The sequence below is a fragment of the Clarias gariepinus genome, chromosome 21, assembly GCF_024256425.1.
Source record: "Clarias gariepinus isolate MV-2021 ecotype Netherlands chromosome 21, CGAR_prim_01v2, whole genome shotgun sequence".
Classification (NCBI taxonomy): Eukaryota; Metazoa; Chordata; class Actinopteri; order Siluriformes; family Clariidae; genus Clarias; species Clarias gariepinus.
Window position 1 is genome coordinate 20389756 of NC_071120.1, and position 17912 is coordinate 20407667.

Sequence of the window (17912 nt, forward strand, 5' to 3'; positions counted from 1 at the left end):
CGTAATTAAGGCACATCTGTTTGACACTTGCCCAGAAATCCAAATGCTGCACAAATATCAGATTATTTTGTTTCATTTAGTAAGTGTACAGTAAGATAGCAATCTCACCCCACAAGTCATACAGTGACTTGTGAAGTCTTTATCAAGTTTTACCAAAATACTGTATTCTAACAGTTCGTACTAATTGTGGTATGCATTGTATATTTATATTCATTTTTGTACTGTGCAGCTAAGATTATGTGTATCTATTTATTTATTCATTCATCATCTATAATGCACATATTATGTGTACAGGGTCACAGAGGACCTGAAGCCCAGGACACTTTGGACATGAGACAGGGTACACCCTGGATGGGGTGCCAATGCATCACAGGATATATATATATATATATATATATATATATATATACACTGTATATATACACTGTATATATGATGCAGTATATACACACACTATTTATTACATAATAAAGTAATAAATACTTTATTATTTTATTTTATAATTAATATTTTTTAATACTGTTAATACATTTATATTAATATTTATTGTTTTGTTTTTTTTATTAAATATTTATTTACTCTTTTAATCCAAATATTCCACTTTCGGTTTATTGAAGATCAACACATTGTACATTTTACCATTTATAGTTGTGTAATGTTATGGAATGTCCACCCCAAAAAGAAATTTGGGGTGGTGAACAAAAAACATTTATATTATACCAGCTATGAATAGTTGTTCCTTCCACAACTTATATCTTACGACCCTGTTGTAAGAATTCGCTGACACTGGAGACTCCACACAGAAAATATTGCCATATATACAAATACATATAAATATAAATTATAATGCATATGATCAACAGTGTTGGTTCTACTCATTAGATTACTTGGATTACTTTTTTGATGTAATGGGTAATTTACATTACGGGTAACTCGTAAGTTCCGCCATTTAAGTACTTACTGTAGTTATTTAGTTACTTTTTCAAAAATGTAATCCGTTATTAAGACAATTTATGTAACCTGTGAGCCAGACAGCAGTCATTCCCAATCCCTTTGTGTGTGTGTGTGTCTGTGTGTGTGAAAGTCATCCTACAAGACCCCCCCACACCCCCCCCCCCCGATAACCCCTCCCCCTTTGTTATTCCTGTTGTTATAACCCTATCTCACCTATGGAAAAATGGAAACTTAATCACAGCACCCAAATTCACGGTGAATCATGATGAACCGTACTTACGGCTAAGTTTATAGTTAACAGATTATGGGCCAAACTTCGCTAAGTAATGATGGTAGAATAATTATAAAGGTCTCGACTAAAACAACATGCATGAGGAATCACAAAGGAAGGAATTTTCATTTTCTGCAATGGAAAAGTAGTAGTTTTATCAGAAAGTAACGCTGTAATGTAACTTGTAATTTTGTAATGTAATTAGTTACTTTAAAAAGTAACGTCCCCCAACACTGATAATCAAGTACAGTAATGTAACCTAGATTGAATTATAGTTGGCACTAATGTCAGAGCTGCTGGTATAGAACACCAATTAATGCCTTCTGACCGATCAGAAGAGAGAATGAGCGTGTGCTTGTTATTTTTTATGTGGTGTAACTAATCCAACAGGGTCATCGCTGATAAAAGGTCTTGTTGGTATAATCTGTGAACACAAAATAACTCAGAAACACAAGCAAATGCATCTTTTTCTTTCCATTTTGTTTTAGCTCACAGTTCTCTGTCGGTGGATCCAGAGCCCCAAAAACGTACAGTGTTTTCCGAGATTGTCTAGCCAATAAGCCAATAACATGGCTTGTACTGTACCTTAGAGAGCTAGAGAGTTCATATTAATTAATCCTTTTTTTCATGTGTAAAATGTTCCAGTGTTCCATTGTTGAACTGTGTTTTAGTCTGGAAAGGTCTTACACACCTGCATTTAGAGGATCCAATTATACATATTTTCAAAGTTAACTAGTCACTTCCATGGAAACTTTGTACAGTACAACCCTCCATAATTAGGTAGTATTAGGGCTGTGTCCATGCAACACCAGTCTGATGTGATTCTTAAGGATATGTGGAACTTTATTACCTGAAGTAGATTCATATTCATCAAGCAAATAAATAGTTTCAATATTTTATTGTACCAAAATATAAGCTTAGTATCACAGAAAACAGAGATTAAAATGCTTAGTGAGCATAAAGCCATACAGGAATTGCTTTGAAAAGTTATTCTTACAAGGGTGGTGCTTTAATAGAACTTCTGGTAGTGATTTAAAAGTAATGGATAGGGTAGGGACATATAATTTCCCTATAATAAGACCAAGCTTTTTTTTTTCTCTCACCATGATCACTATCAACTTATTTTCAAATTCGGTAGTTTTTCCTTAAAGCTGTTAAAAAAAGAACAAGCATGATAAACAGAGAGACATAATCATCCTTGCTCTAGGCCTTTTTCAGGCATGCCTGCTATCAAGACAGGGATCTTATTGCCATATTCTGTGTAAAACCTTTGTCATACTTGCTTGGCTGGGTCTGTTAGATAGTTACATCATGATAAGCCATTGTAAGTGTCTAAACATGGTATACAGAGTAGAAGAGGATGGAGTAACCTTTGTTATTGATGTTATAGAAGTGATTGTTTTACCTATTATATGTTAATTTGCAGTTTGTTAACGTTTAGCAGGCAGGTGTAGCTTGGTGGTTAAGGTGTCGGAGTGCTACACAGGAGATCCCCGTCAGGGACATTGTGAGGCTGCCACTGTTGGACTTTTGAGCAAGGTCCTTCAAGTTCTTACACTCAAAAGGACTGTATATTACAGTCCTCGTTGAAGAGTTGAATTTGATTTGGGAACGATGAGTTAATTAATATTTACAGCATTTAATAATAATAAAAGCATGGCTCAGGCAGAAGTACCAGCTACAAGGTTTATATAATGCACTTAATTTAATATGTATGTCATCACCAGCAGTAGCAACAACTTACTGTGCAGAGGAATTTTTTTTTTTTTTTTTTTTGTCTGTGTATAGCATTTATGGAAGGAGTCCAGTGTCCATGTTAAGTGTCACCTTTATGGCTTCTGTCTAGCAGGATGCTTGGTCTTGCTTAATTTGCATTACTCTACACCAACTTCAGATTCAGTGCAAGCAGCCAACTAGGATGAGCAAAACAAGTGGTGTGTGTGTGTGTGTGTGTGTGTGTGTGTGTGCGTGTGTGTGTGTGTGTGTGTGTGTATTCCATTTACTTAGAGCTGCCCCCAACACACACACACACACACACACACACACACACACTTTCTTTTCGTCATCCAGAATAAACAGAAGAGGCTCCAATCGCATCATGGTCTGCTAAATACTTTCTAAATGTCGAGGCCTGTTTGCAAAAGGTCTCCTACCTGTCCGTCTGTGACCCGAGTTGAGCAAGAATTGATGCTGACTTAGAGGTAAGAGGGTTTAGAGGTCCATTAGGCATATTAAATCTTTTGACCTGTGCAGGTGCATGACTTTTGACTTCATGCCTGTTTGCATAGGTCAAACCCATTACCTCTTTATTCAGGTATTGGGAGAAAAACAGCTGATGTGAAAAACAGACCTTTTAAAGTGACCTCGTTTTACTATAGATTATATATCCCTGTGCTTTGAGTTTATAGAGGATTGTCCCTCACATTAGAGTTCAACTCTTTGGAAGATTTATGGATTGAAACATTTTCGTGGCTGCATTTCTGTAATATTTCTGTCATTAAAAAAATATTTTTTAGAATGTGAATAGGGTAAAGAAAATGTATAAAAGTAGCTGTTTAACAAAAAACTGGATCAGATCAGCAGCAAACAGAGCATGAGGAGTAATGTAATCTGTGCTGTATATGTCGAGCAGGTAAGGATCGGTCACGCTGTACTCAAGCTACCCTTTTCACCTTTCCATGCACCTCACAGAACAGTGCGTAAACCAGAGCAAGTTCTCAAATACCTGTTTACTGGCAAGCGGATGATTCTGCAGACATAATGCAGACGCTATGAAAGCTGAGCAAAGTGAAGGTTGGGGGGATGACAAGGCGCTATTGCTGGTACTGCACTGTGAAAGGTGCAAGATGAGTGCCAGTGTTTTGTCAGGTGCCACGGATCCTGCAGCACGCCAAAACTTTGCTTCCATGGCAGGGAATCCAATCATGCTGAAAAAGCAACATTCAACGTGAGATAGAGGTGAATAGCAGAAGAGAGAGAATTCATGCAATAGCATTTCCCACTGTGATTAATTACCTCCAAAATCCTGTTACTGGACTGAAATCACTTGCTGGGACCGTGCAGGTTTTGCGATTCATAAATCACTCCTTGTTTTCTATGTTGCTCAGTTGTGATTTACTGTAACACCATTTGGCTGCATTTATTTTTTCCGTTCCATGTTGAAGTACTTTGGGGCTTCATGTATTTTTTAAATTTGAACCTTCGTGCTGTAGGTTCAGGAAGTATCTGTATGAGTTTTTATTTCAGCACCATTATCTTTGTAGGCCCTTCCTTACATTTTTATGTATCTTGCTATATCTTGCAAAGTGTTATTGAATACATATACGCACTGTATTTTGTTTTTTTTTAAATGTTTACAATTAGGTTAGCGTTGGTTTCCTCCGAAACAAGTTAATAGATGTGCAAACTGCCTTAATAAATTATTAAATGTGTGTGTGTGTGTGTGTGTGTGTGTGTGTGTGTGTGTGTGTGTGTGTGTGTAGGTTTTAATTAAAGAAAACTGTCGAGAGAACATTTTAGGCATTAAAGACCTTTTTAAAGGAACATTTCAAATGTTTTCTTTGTTGACTTTTCCAGGACCCTGGCAAGTGCAGGAAAAGAACTCAAAGACAACTTCCTGAGAGCCCTGGCCGAGCGTGAAGAGGCCAACCGCAGTGGGAAAAATCATGTGAGTACATTATTACAGCACTGTGTTCACTACCTAACGGGATTCCCCCCTCAAAATATTTAGCCAATTCCATCAGGACAAGAACAGAATCTACACTGTGTGGAGGCTGAAGGCACACACACACACACACACACACACACACATACACGCTCTCTCTCTCTCTTTCTCTGCCCTCAGATCCATAAAACATTATTACCCATAGCTGTTAATTTTGGACGTGCAATCTTGCAGCAATACTTTTATTCTGATACCATGGTGGACATTAAATTCTGTTTGCAAACTAACCACATGATTGATTTAATGCATTTGATTAGAGTAGTCTAAGACTGTTATATATAAATATAAAGAAAAATTATCAAGTTAATCACAATTTATGATTAATCACAATTTTAAAAGACTTAGATTTACTTGTATCATAATTGTGGAATGATAGAATAAGGAAACGCATGAGAAATTGGTTAGAAGAAACTTTTGCTGTTTTATAATATCTCAAACATTAACATTTAACAATTAAAAAATTGTTTTGTGTTAAATTAAAATCTCAAGCAACCACCAATTGCGAGGCTCAAATTCAAATAGACAGAAACCCAAAAGCCAACAGTCACTTAAGCCACCACTCCCACAGCTTATGTTTATTGTATTTTTGTAAATAGTTCCCTTTCAAGGTAGTATGTGCAAACAACTTTGGTTTTACCTAACTTCCATTTAAAATCTTTTTAAAATGAAATCTGCAGTTCTGCACATCGTGTGATGTTTCCCCAGTCATCTTATTATCCACGTTAAACGTCCTATTATCACACACAGATGGGTATCTGCACTGCGATTACGGGAAGCCATTACACTACATTACTACATTAATAACGTGTGTTAGCACTTTAATATTGACAGCCCTGATAAATATATAAATATGGCTTGGACTGAAAATAATGCAAAAGCGGGCATAACTTTATTATTAACTGACCTCCATCATTTAAATTGCATAGTCAGGTACATAGTCTCCATGTCAAGCTATGCGTTTGTCCCATTGATGGTCCCAAATCTCAAATCCTCTTTAAAAGTCCTTTTTGTCGCAGTTGATACCGGCATTGACAATAGCAATGTGCACAGATGGGTAAAGATTAAAGAAACCAGTATTGAAGACAAACGACAGTAGGAGAACATCAACTGAGACAACTGGGATTTTCAAAGAGTTTTCGAGAGAGCAAAAGGTTTCAAAGCTGCATCGCTTGTGATGGAGACTATGTTGAGCAGAACCTTTGTTCAGAGGAAGAGTTACTCTACCATGTGCAATTTGAATAAATCACGTCAGTTATTGAAAAAAATGACCTTCATATTGGTATCACATGGTAAAACCAATCTAAATGCAGTAACCTTTTATGTTGTACAGTTTCATTGCAAAAGCAACAATACAAGCTAAGTAAAGTGCTTTTTTTCTTTATTTCTACAGTAATACCAAAAGCACATACAGTACACACACAAAAAAAAAACATATTAGAGTATTATTTTTAGGGTATAATTTTTTGTATTGTTTTAAACTTATTTTTTGTAATGACGTTTTAGTAGAGAATAAAATAAATAATTAACCATCAAGTTAGACACTGAGCACACTGTACATACAGTACTGTTATTCTGTTCTTTGTGATTTCTCTCTTACACCTGTGCACATTCTTGAAGCCTACTGACTAAATCATGAATTTAATCATATATTTTTTTAATCATCAATTCTGTAATTGTGTAATAAAATTGAATTGGATTTAAAAAATGAAGCATACATAGGTTATTTGATGACAAGCAAGTATCCAGTTAAACAGTAGGAACTCCAGGTAAAGAAATCCATCTAATTCATGTTCTTGTTTCTCATCAATACATACAAATTAACTGAAATAAATGCTTAAGACATGAATGCACACAGTTTTTTTTTTTACTTACTGGATATATTAAAAGATAATCCACAATTAGGTTAATATTGGGGTAAAACTAATTTGTATCAGGCAAACATCTGAAGCTTATCATGTTACAAAGAAACCTGAAAGGGCAAAGTCCATAACGTTTTTTTTCCATCTATTATTATACTTTGATTAAACGTTCACTGGTATTGTTCTATATGTTTCTTGAAGATTGTCCAATATCTATTGTAACGTTAAGTTTGTAAAAGAGATTTGTTTGTCAGAGGTTCAGGACTCAAATCATCTGCTTGTTGCTTTGACCTTTTACACGGGGCTACACAGTTATCATCACTGCTTGTCACATGCATCAACTACTGACAACATTACATGTTTTTAATGAAACAAGAGCCAAGCAACCCAAGGGAAATGAACAAATGACAAACCGGAGACAGGTATACATATCCCCACAATTTGTCGGGTCTTATATGACCCCTTAGCAGTCGCAATTATAAGATCACATGAGGTACGACAGGCAAGTGTAGACAGAGTCCCTGGCCTGATTTTTCCCTCAAAATGTTGATTCTGTAAACAATACTACACCGCCACTTCAATTTAGCATTATATGCGGGTGTTACCAAGGTGGGTATAACAGACTCAGTTACAGCTTGTTCATTTACGCAAATATTCAAAGAAACCACTGTAGCAGACTAAAAAAAAAAGAGTTGTGAATCAAGCACTGTCTGGTATAACACTTCCTGTGTTTAGAAATGAGGGGAAGAAAAATATTAGAACAAAACACTGTTGTGTATTACCAACAATATTATGCCAGCATGACCCCCCTGACCCTTTTTTGCATTTTGTTCCCCCCCCCTCTAAAGTGCTTCCTCTGATGAAAAATGACATTTGGCAAAATGTTTATTTTTCTTAACCCCCTCCCATCCAACCTTATATAAAATCAAACCAAGATTTGAGCACGTAATACCACTCCCTAAAAATTCTAGCAAAAGATAATCTCAGCTAGACAACATACTGTATACACATATACAAATGTCTTAAAATAGCCACTTTACATACATAATATACATTGACAAAAATTATATATATTTCAAATCAAGTTCAAATTTTATTTGTCACATACACAATATAATATGCAGTGAAATGCTTATACGACCACCTGTGACCTTAAAAAAGATCAATAATGAGAAAGAAATATGGAATAAAATAAAAAATGAAGTATAGTAAAATTTTTGCTATAGAAAATACAGCTATGGAGGATAAGAACAAAATATACAGTAAAAAAGAACCAAGTTACCAGAAGAACTCATATTCTCCAGCAAGCTCAGTAAAACCTAACAACTATTTTACTTACAGTATAGTACTGTGCAAAAATCATGGGCACATACAAATATGGCATAAGCAAAAGATGCTTTGGAAAAAAAACATTTCTGCATAAAATACATTTCTATAAAGAGAAACATTTGGAATGAACACTCATTTCTTAAAATCAGGAGTTTTAGACACAGATTTGTGCAGTTTTATAAGAAAACAGTTGTTAGGTTTTAGTGAGCTTTGTTACACTCGCTGCTTTCTATTTTAATGCAACATCAATTGCAACATTAGTTTTTTTGTTTCCATCTGAAAACTGGTCGGTCTTGTACTATATTTTTTTTCTTTACAGCCATGCATATATTATCCTGTAATGCTATTTATTTATTAATTTTTAAGTTATATATAAATACTGAATGATTTTGTGCATAATTATGAAGACATGATAAACATGTATAACAAAATTGGTGCAGCGTATAATATGGTGCCTAAGACTTTTGCACAGTACTGTGTATATTTACATTTAGGCATTTGGCAGATGCTCTATCCAGTGCTTTCTAGTTTCTATCATTGCATAGATTCTTACACTGGGTTACTAGGGTACTAGGTGTTCAGTCAAACACCGTTGGAATTTAATTTTTTTTTATAGAATATATGAATATAATATATATAAAACAGAATATATATACACACAAGTTTTAAAACAGTAAATTGTTTATTTATTGTATATTGTCAATGTAAATATATATATATTTATTTATATATATATATATATATATATATATATGCAAGTACAGTATGCAATATAACAATGTAACAATATAACAAAATTTATTAATTAATTTATTAATTTATTATCATTCATTGTTCATATTTTCTTTACAATTCCTACACAACTACACTGATATACTGGCACCAGCTAGCTTTAAATCAGGTAAATTAGATCAGATCAGTCAAACATGGTTATAGAATAAAGCCTGAATTATCCCTCCTGTGTTTTCTGGGTTGGTATTCTTTCTTTTAATCTTAGGATTTTGCCTCCTTTAAACTGGATAAAAATAGCTCTCTCTAAATGGCATTACAAAAAAGAATCACATTACAAAAAAAAAAAAAGAAAAAAGAAAAAAAGGTTAATCTTCAATGAATATTAAGACCACCCACTCGTGTAAACTATACTGTAAAGAAGTCTATCTAAGCCCTCGGGATTGCCTGATCAAACATGTTCTCTCAGCACGTAGCATAATACTCTTCACTGTATGAATTATTAACCTTTTTTTATTTGTGAGAACAGGAGTATAATCTATGGTGTAGTCTGATAAATCATTAAAACCAATTTCCTCACAAAAATCCTTTGCATCATGTCAGAAGACCACACAGCACTCTATTTGAAACACAGCCCAACTATTTTGTCATAGAGCTCACCCCCCAATAAATGACTTAATAATCTGCTGACAGCTTTAAAAATAGTAATAAAACTATTTGTTTATCTAGCCTAAAGGCAAGATCTGAAACACTCATCCCATCAAAAAAATTCAACGACAGAAGCTATGAATGGCTAGTGTCATTAAACCTTTTGCCAAGATTAAAGTCATCTGCCAACATCCTACAGAACAGGCTGTGTTGGAGGGAATGACCCGACCCTTCCAAGCCTTTTTTTTTCTTCTTTTTTTTTTTACGTTATCTGTGCCATCAGCTGAGCTCATAAAGCCTCAAACTCGGACGCATTATACTTCTCCTCCCCCAGCCCTGTTGCGAAAGTCGCACCGCTGCCAAAAGTCACACACAAACAAAAGGTGCACCTGGGCAGCTTTGGCATTATTTACTCTGGGTAAGAAGTTAAGTTTATCAAATCCAGGTCACACCTGTGCTAAGGTGCCTCAGGGGCTCCTTTGTTTGGGAGGTACGCATTTGAAACCGAAGGTGTTCTAACCCCCGCCTCACACTCCACCGCACGCCACCCTCACGTTTGGTTTTTTTTTTTTTTCTTTCTCTTTCTTTAGCAAGTGATATGATGATGTCAGCAATCATGCCCTGTGTGGAGTTCTGGCAGTAAAGATTAAAGGAAGAGTTCCAAGATTCATACAAGCTACCAGTAAGGCAGATGAAGATGCAGCTTATGTGTTACACTCGTCATAACTCATATGATTGTCATTAAGGTTGGAAATTCAGTATTTCGATTCCAACTTCAGCCCATACACTGATTTATTAACACTTCTCCATGAGTACAGATTTGAATCCTACTGGACAGCCACATCCATACATTCCATGTGTAGCTGTTTTAAAACCACAAAGCTCCTAAAAATTTATGTTCAGAATGTCAGCACAACATAAATACTGCACACATATGGTTGTTAGAATTTAATACTGTGTCAGGACTTAAAACAGTAACACCCACAAGCATGCGTATTGTGGCTGGCGCGGAGGATATGCGCATCACTGAACATATTGTTAGCAAATGTGTTTAAGCCTTTTTTTAATTAGAGTTTGAGATCTTTCTTGCAGTAATGCATGTGAGACCAGAAACATGAAAAAGTAAGAAATAATAATTCAGGAAACTTACTTGCAGTCATAAGACAGATCATGTGGCGCCTCGGTTGCCTTTTGTTCTTTCTGAGTTAACGATAAAACCTATATAACCCCAGAGCTGATAATGTCACATCGATCAGTATGAGTCCATTCGCAGTTACTAATAATCTTCTAATTATGTGTAGACATTGTTCCCTTAAAGTAAATATTATCATTGTCATAAAGGTAGATGGGACACTTTTGCTTTTCCAAGCTTGTAAAGGTGTTTTGTTTGACATGTGATTAATCTTGCATTAGCTTGCAATGGAATATATGAGAAGTTTTAAAAAACTTTTAAAGACATCCTCGAAGATTTTTTTTTCTTTGGTTAATTTTGTTATGAATGTATCGCCACACATTTTTTAAGGTTTTGCATGAAAATCAAGCACATTTGACCAATTATTCCAATAGGACTTCCTGTACAAAGCAGGTGCTTGTCTTTGGTCTGTGGACCTAGCACTGTGTATATTGATAAGCCTTGATCGCGTATAGATAATAAGGTGGTCAGTCATGCAGTCCAAAGATCACATTTAGTATAGAAATGAGAGTGGAATTCCCAGCCAGATCGGTTTACAGTCAGTGTGTGAGTCGGTCAGTCGGCCCTTTGTCCCTGTCATGGCCAGTAAAATAACAATAGCATGTTGGTTTCAAAGCAGTTGACCAAAGGTGAAAGCACCTTAGAAAAGCTATCATGTGACCCTGTCTTGAAAGCCACACAAAGGACTGGGGGTCGGTTGGAGTATCTGACCCATCAGTTTGGCCTCACTCAAAGACTGGACAAAGATATCCTTTTATAAAAGGTGTAAAAATATCAAAACCTTCTATAAAACCTTCTCAGGGTTTTGATTTTTTTTTTTTTCATTCTTCTCATGAACTCAATTTTGTCTGTTTTTGTTACCCTACAAACACCATCACCTTCCAATAGGGAAAACGTTCCATCTTGACTTTCCCATAAAGTCATCAGAGATCATTACAAACTGATAGATCTTAATTAAAACACACAGTTCCAAATCCATGGATCTGAAATTGAGCCTTATTCTCTGAGGCAATAAATAAATTACAGCAGGTTAAACTTATTTATGCCTTCTGGATGTATTTTTAATACAGGGCCCTTTCAAATCATTTCCTGTGGCTGGCATTTGGATGCGTTATGGAAGAAATCAAAAATAATTTTACAACAGTCACTCTGTTGTGACACGTTTGATGTTTTAAAGCACAGTGAAGGCAGATCCCATTTCTGCATTTTTTTTCTCCTACAGATATTTGAGATGATTGGCCCCAGTTGGAAGAAGCAGCTGCCATTAATGAAAAGCTCAGTTCCCGCACCATACCCAACAAATGTGACCCATGAAATGAATGGGATAACAAACGTAATAGATGCAAGGTGCAGTTGCATGCTCTTGGTCCGTGATGCACACTCAAGAAGAAGCTTAAATCAAACCAGACATAATCTGGACATGTATGATCCGAACATTGATAAAAAAGTTTGGTAACAGCATGGAAGATATCCTGCTTAATAGTTTCTTCTAAAGGACAGCTGTGACCTTTTCCTAAAATCATCAAAAAAAAAGATAAAGCATAGACTGATCTATTTTTGCTCAGCACATTTTAGGCGGAGAGGAGTATAATGTGCCTTATCTGGATTTGCTCAATGCGAGGTACAGTTTCCTGATGAGCTCTGTCAAAAAAAGACAGTTTCCAGTCTTCTGGGCAGTTGGGTTTTTTGAAGCAAGATTAGCTGGAACCATCTATCATTTTCTTGGCCACTTCCTTTTTGTAATACTGGTAGGATATCTACAGTAGGGATTGAAACTATAGGTGGGTTCTTTTAATTGAATCATAACATACGCTGACATATATAGATGTGGGTCTACCCAACAAAGTTGAAAGCACAGAATTTTCAGGTATGTGGGTGTATGCTGGAACATTATTTACCCCTTAGTTCTAGTGAAGGGAAATCTTGTTACAGGAATCCTGACATCCTGGCAACGCAAATGCTCTTGTGGCCGAATGAGCCCAAAGTCTAGTGGAAAGCCTTTCCAGAAAAGTGGGACTTATTATAACAGCAGCAGGTGAACTAAATCTGGAATGGAAAGCTAAAAAACTGAATGTGATGGTAAGGTATCATCTATACCACTTTATCCTGAGGAAACCCACCGAGCATGTGGAGAACATTCAAACTCCATGCACACAAACCCGAGATGGGAATCGAACCCGGACGTATAGTACAAGGTGACAGTGGTAACCACTAAGCCACCATGCTGCAACATGCTGATTTGTGATCCAAACCCAAATACAGTAGTACTAAAAAGGGTTTTTCACAAGACAAAAATAACGAGATAATTTCTCCTACAAAGCAAAATAATTAAAAAATTTTATTTAAAAAAGTACCTGACAAGGATGATCACTGTTTCCACCTTTCAGACACCAAGTGCATCATGAAAGTCACTCAGCCCTGTTATCCTAGACCACTTGATAGGTTCAGCGTGCACCTGTTTTTCGCTATGACTATGGAATTCTGTCTTATCCACTTTCCGACATTGTGATATTATGATAACAACTCCCACCTACAATCCTCATTTTTCAGCATGACATATGACATGTGTTCATGTACGTGTAAGGAACCGTTTAACCTCTGCTCTCTGAAGGATTTCTGGCTCTTCTTTTTAGGAATGTACACCTGCTCCATAACAGCCATCAATACCATTTCCAGACATTTATGTCAAAACCGCGGGTATATTAGATTTTATATTTTTATTTCACCAAAAGTTAGTGAAAATAGTTACTTCCTAGACAGTTTAGTTAGCTATATGAATCATTTGTCTTAATTTTCTAATTGAGTCAGAAGTTCAAACAGTATATTCCTCTGTGAGTGATATCACGTCGCCATGTGTAGAGTTATGGCTGGAACTCTCACGTGAACCCCCGTTGTTGGTCAAGGCTGACTATCCATCTGGGAAATGCAATTACACTTGAGCAGGCTTAGGAGCACATGGAGCACATTCTTTGGAATCCTTTTTGTTTTGTCACCACACAGTGGCCTGCTTAGATGTGTATTATTCCACCTGAGTAAATACTGTACAGCATTTCTCCCACATAGGTCTGAACACGTCTTCCACGAAAGAGTCTTTTTCCATCTTTCTCTGTCTCGTCCACGCCGTTATATTTTTCTCTTTGCTGCTTTAATCCCACACCTCTGGATCTCCAAACTTTCAATCTTGTTAGACGAGTTCAAGGAACGCCTTTTGGTATGCGTAGCTGTTCACCTAAAATATTATCACAAACTGCGTGAGGACACTTCCTGGTGAATTATTGTCATGGTTTAATGTATGCTCCAATGAACTAACCTCATTGGATAACTTGTGATTTAAAAGGACATGGCATGCCAAATTCCTCACATAGTTATATCTTATTGTAATGCATGATTACAGACGCATAGTTCAGCTTCAAGATTTACTCATCTGCTAAAACGTCAGATAGGATTAAATTAATCACTTTATCCTAAGATATCTTGTATATTGTATCTCAGGAATTTCCAGTTCAATGTGATTTTTTCAACACAAATCACAACCGATTATTTAAACGTAGTATTCCACACGTCATACCTTGGTATTCGAGGTTTGGTTCTATTCCCAAAAAGTGTGCAAGGTTTTGATTTGGGTAAATACAGGTTTACACACACATTGTTAACCAGGTGTAATTGAAAACAACTTTCATTACTCATGTATAACTGATGAAATGAGTACATTTGGAATCTATCTTAAACCTGTTAAAGTCATACTTTGAGACAGTTGGGATAATTGATTACTGGGTTTATGGATCTTATGTTACATTAAGTCTGTCACTGTGCTTAATAGTGAAAATTCATCAATTTTTTTTTTTTTTGCTTTTAGGCTTGTTTTGTGCACTCCAATCTGATTTTAAAAAATCGTTGAGAGATTACACTGAAACCAGCCATTGTCCTCCACATGTTCGTAAGAGTTCAAACGTCATCGCTCCCCTTATCAGCTTCCTGCACCCAGCCACCCTCTGGCTGAGGTAATTTCTCTGCTTCGTGATGTGAAAGTGCTCCATCTTGTTTAGCCTCACCTCCTGACAAACAAAATCTGCTCATCTTTTTAGTCAGAGGAAGGCCTGGTATCTGTCAGGGCAAACTGACAGCAGCGATAAACACATTTCAGTAGAATAAGCACTGGCTCAGCTTCAGCATAAGTGCCATTGCACCTGATGTTATGGTAATGTTCTGCGCAAAAATTAAAATGTATTTAGTAAATATTTATCTTTCTTATGCGTTAGATGTATTAACATTAGAACGATGCAAGCGCTTACCAGAACTGAGCTTCATTCAAGTGCTGCAGTTGTTTTGTTAAGCAGGACAAGCAAAATATACATGAGAGAACAGTGAGTAAGAGCTACGTAGTTTGATGTAATACTGATTAACTCTACACTTCCGAGCCAAAAAAAAAAAGATGCTTACACTAATATTTTAATCTTACATTTGATTTCAGTGGATAATTCTTGTGTGAAGATGATTCTTCATGCTCCCTGAACCACTCTTTTACAATTTGAGCCCTGGCATATGCCCATGCTATCAAGGGCTTCAAAAAACTCCATAGATGTTATAGTCATTTATCAGCTGACTTCATTTTATTGCCACATTACATCGCTGCGCCTAGACCTGACCATCATCATCATCATTATCATCATCAACTCCCTTAGACAGTGTTGAGGCGAATCTGAAGACGCGTCTGATACACCCCTGTGGGTGCCACAGGACTCCAGACATCTCGTACAATTGCTTTCCGAAGTAAGTGATCCAGGGCTGCTTTCATAACACTATACATTATGCATCCCAGCAAATTGAAGCCTTTTTTTCTGATTAGTCTCCTTAACAACTGGTTTTCTTATGGCCACACAGCTGTTTAGTCCTGTACGTTCTTGTTGCATTGTTGGAGAAATTAAGAATCAATCATTTGTCACATGTTCCTTACAGCACAGTGAAATGACTTTATCACATATTTCTGTTAAGAAGCTGGGGTCAGAGCGCAGGGACAGCCAGGGTTAATACAGCGATAGGGTTAAGGGCCCTGCTCAAGAGCTCCAGAGAGGAAGATTGGTGAAGCTGGGGCCCAAACCCCCGACCTTTCAATCAGCAACCCATATAGCCTTAACCAAACATTAAAGTCTTCTCTGATGGAAATATTTTTTTAACCACATTGCTACTGTGTAGTTAATGGTTCAGTACTATTCTTTTAGGGTTAACTGCATACTGCATTATAAAGTTCTTTACACAATTCCAGTATTTTACAGTAAATGTTCTCTTTGATTGATGCAGGCCAGTAAATCAAACTACAGTACATCCAAGTTTCGAATGGGCCTATATGTTTATGCTACGCTATGATCTTACCTAGTGGAGAGAGAAAAAAAGAGGAAAAAGATGATGTGTCCAGGATTTAATTCTAGGCCATTATAGCATATAGAATGGCCAGGAAAGTGTTGTGCAAAAACATTGAACCATCAGGCCCACAGCACACCGGCACAACTGCCCAAGGGTCTCATTGGCAGTGTGAGGGGAGCTTCTTACCAGAGTCACAGGCCAACCCAAATAGTGTCATGTTTGAACACCTATTTCCACTGGGAAGGGGGAAAAAAAAGAACTGCAGCACTTTAATCAGAATCTCACAAACAGGCAAGCCTTTGATAACAGCCCATGCTGTCCATTTATCTTTCTACTCTGAAGGGTGTGCTGGCTTATGTCACCCACTTTGATCCTGTTTTTTTGGAACATGATGTCGGACATCTCTCCTCTGCAGTGCTGCCTTCAATAACAGACCTTTAGTTTGGGATCCATTACAAAATCTTCTTAAGAAAATACTTCCTGCTTTACAGTAGGTGAATGTTTGGTATCTTTTTGGTTTCAATAAGTGCTCCTCAGCAAGACTTGTGAAGATCCAGCTTGTTAAAATGTTGGGATTTTTATTTTTTCATTGTTTTTTTCTTTGGTTGCAGTAACAGGTTCATATTTGTGGCCATAACCAACAAAAAAAATAAAAAACAATTAAACTTAGCAGCTGCACACACTTCATACAAAATGTTTTTCCAAGCCTTTCTTAGTGATGCCTTGCCACAACTTTATAGTAGTCCAGAGGTTTTGGCAGCTTTTTTCAACACTTCTCTGAACTAATTTTCTTATATAACATCTGCAGATTGGACTGGACAAATTTTTGTAATAGACAGCCCTGTATGTTTCCTCTTCATTCTGATTGCTTCGTTGAAAAGGTGTTTCCAAATGTTGATGGAAAGTCTAGCTGTTTTTCTGCTCTAATCATTATGACTAAGGAGATACATATTCAGTACTAAGTACAGGGATTAGGTTTGATATATATCAATCAAGAGCAGAACAATAATCCTGCCAGGACAGATTTATATATATCATAGATGTGGATGTTGCTTAAGTCTGACAGAACAAGTTTGAGGTCTTCCAAATGTAATGTTTATGACAAATCATGAGGATTTCTCTAATCCTTTAAATCGAGACCAGACCAAGGAGTAAACAGCAAACTACAATCGAGGAGGAAATCCAGAGACAAAGATTGCAAAGTAATGCAATACAGACTTCACTGGAGGCCTAAATAGAAAGTGAAGTGGTCAGCACCAAAAATTATTGGAGATTCAAGCCTATTATTGACATTTACATTTAGGCATTTGGCAGACGATCTTATCCAAAGTGATTTACAAAACCGTTTTGAAGATTTGATCATTGGATAGATTCTTACACTAGATTCTAAGGTACTAACTAAGTACCTTCAGTCACGCACTTTTGGGAAGATTTTTTTTTTTCAGGGGGAAGCATGAGTCCTTATAGGTCTTTAGTCATTGACCTTTGATTGACCTTTGATTTCCAAGCATGGAGAAGTATTGCTCAAAATCCAGTGACTACCACAGCACCATCCTGCCTCTGGGAACTTAGCTAGGCACCAAAAGGAAAAAGGGACTGGTCTGAAATGTTGGAATGGTATCAAATCAGATTTGAGGTTTGCCTGTCCACTGATGTATTTTTACTGGGAAAGCATGTTGTTCTGAGAGACATTAAATGTATTTAAAGTTTCACATACGTTGGTGAAAAACAATTTGTCGTATCTAGCTCAATTATAGTACGCATATCAGTATCAGAACAATATTTTTATCAATCAAGCTACAATAACGATACTGTACTAAAAATGGAAAAGTGGATTTCAAAGAT

General features: G+C 36.5%; 1 protein-coding gene across 1 annotated transcript in view; it reads left to right on the plus strand.

Annotated features, from left to right (window-relative positions):
• cfap299 (cilia and flagella associated protein 299) overlaps positions 1–17912 on the plus strand; it is a 61830-nt gene that overhangs the window by 17958 nt on the left and 25960 nt on the right. Inside the window, exon 3 of the mRNA XM_053481309.1 lies at positions 4802–4892. Within this exon, the coding sequence (XP_053337284.1) occupies positions 4802–4892 (91 nt within the window). The remainder of the gene's footprint in view (positions 1–4801; positions 4893–17912) is intronic.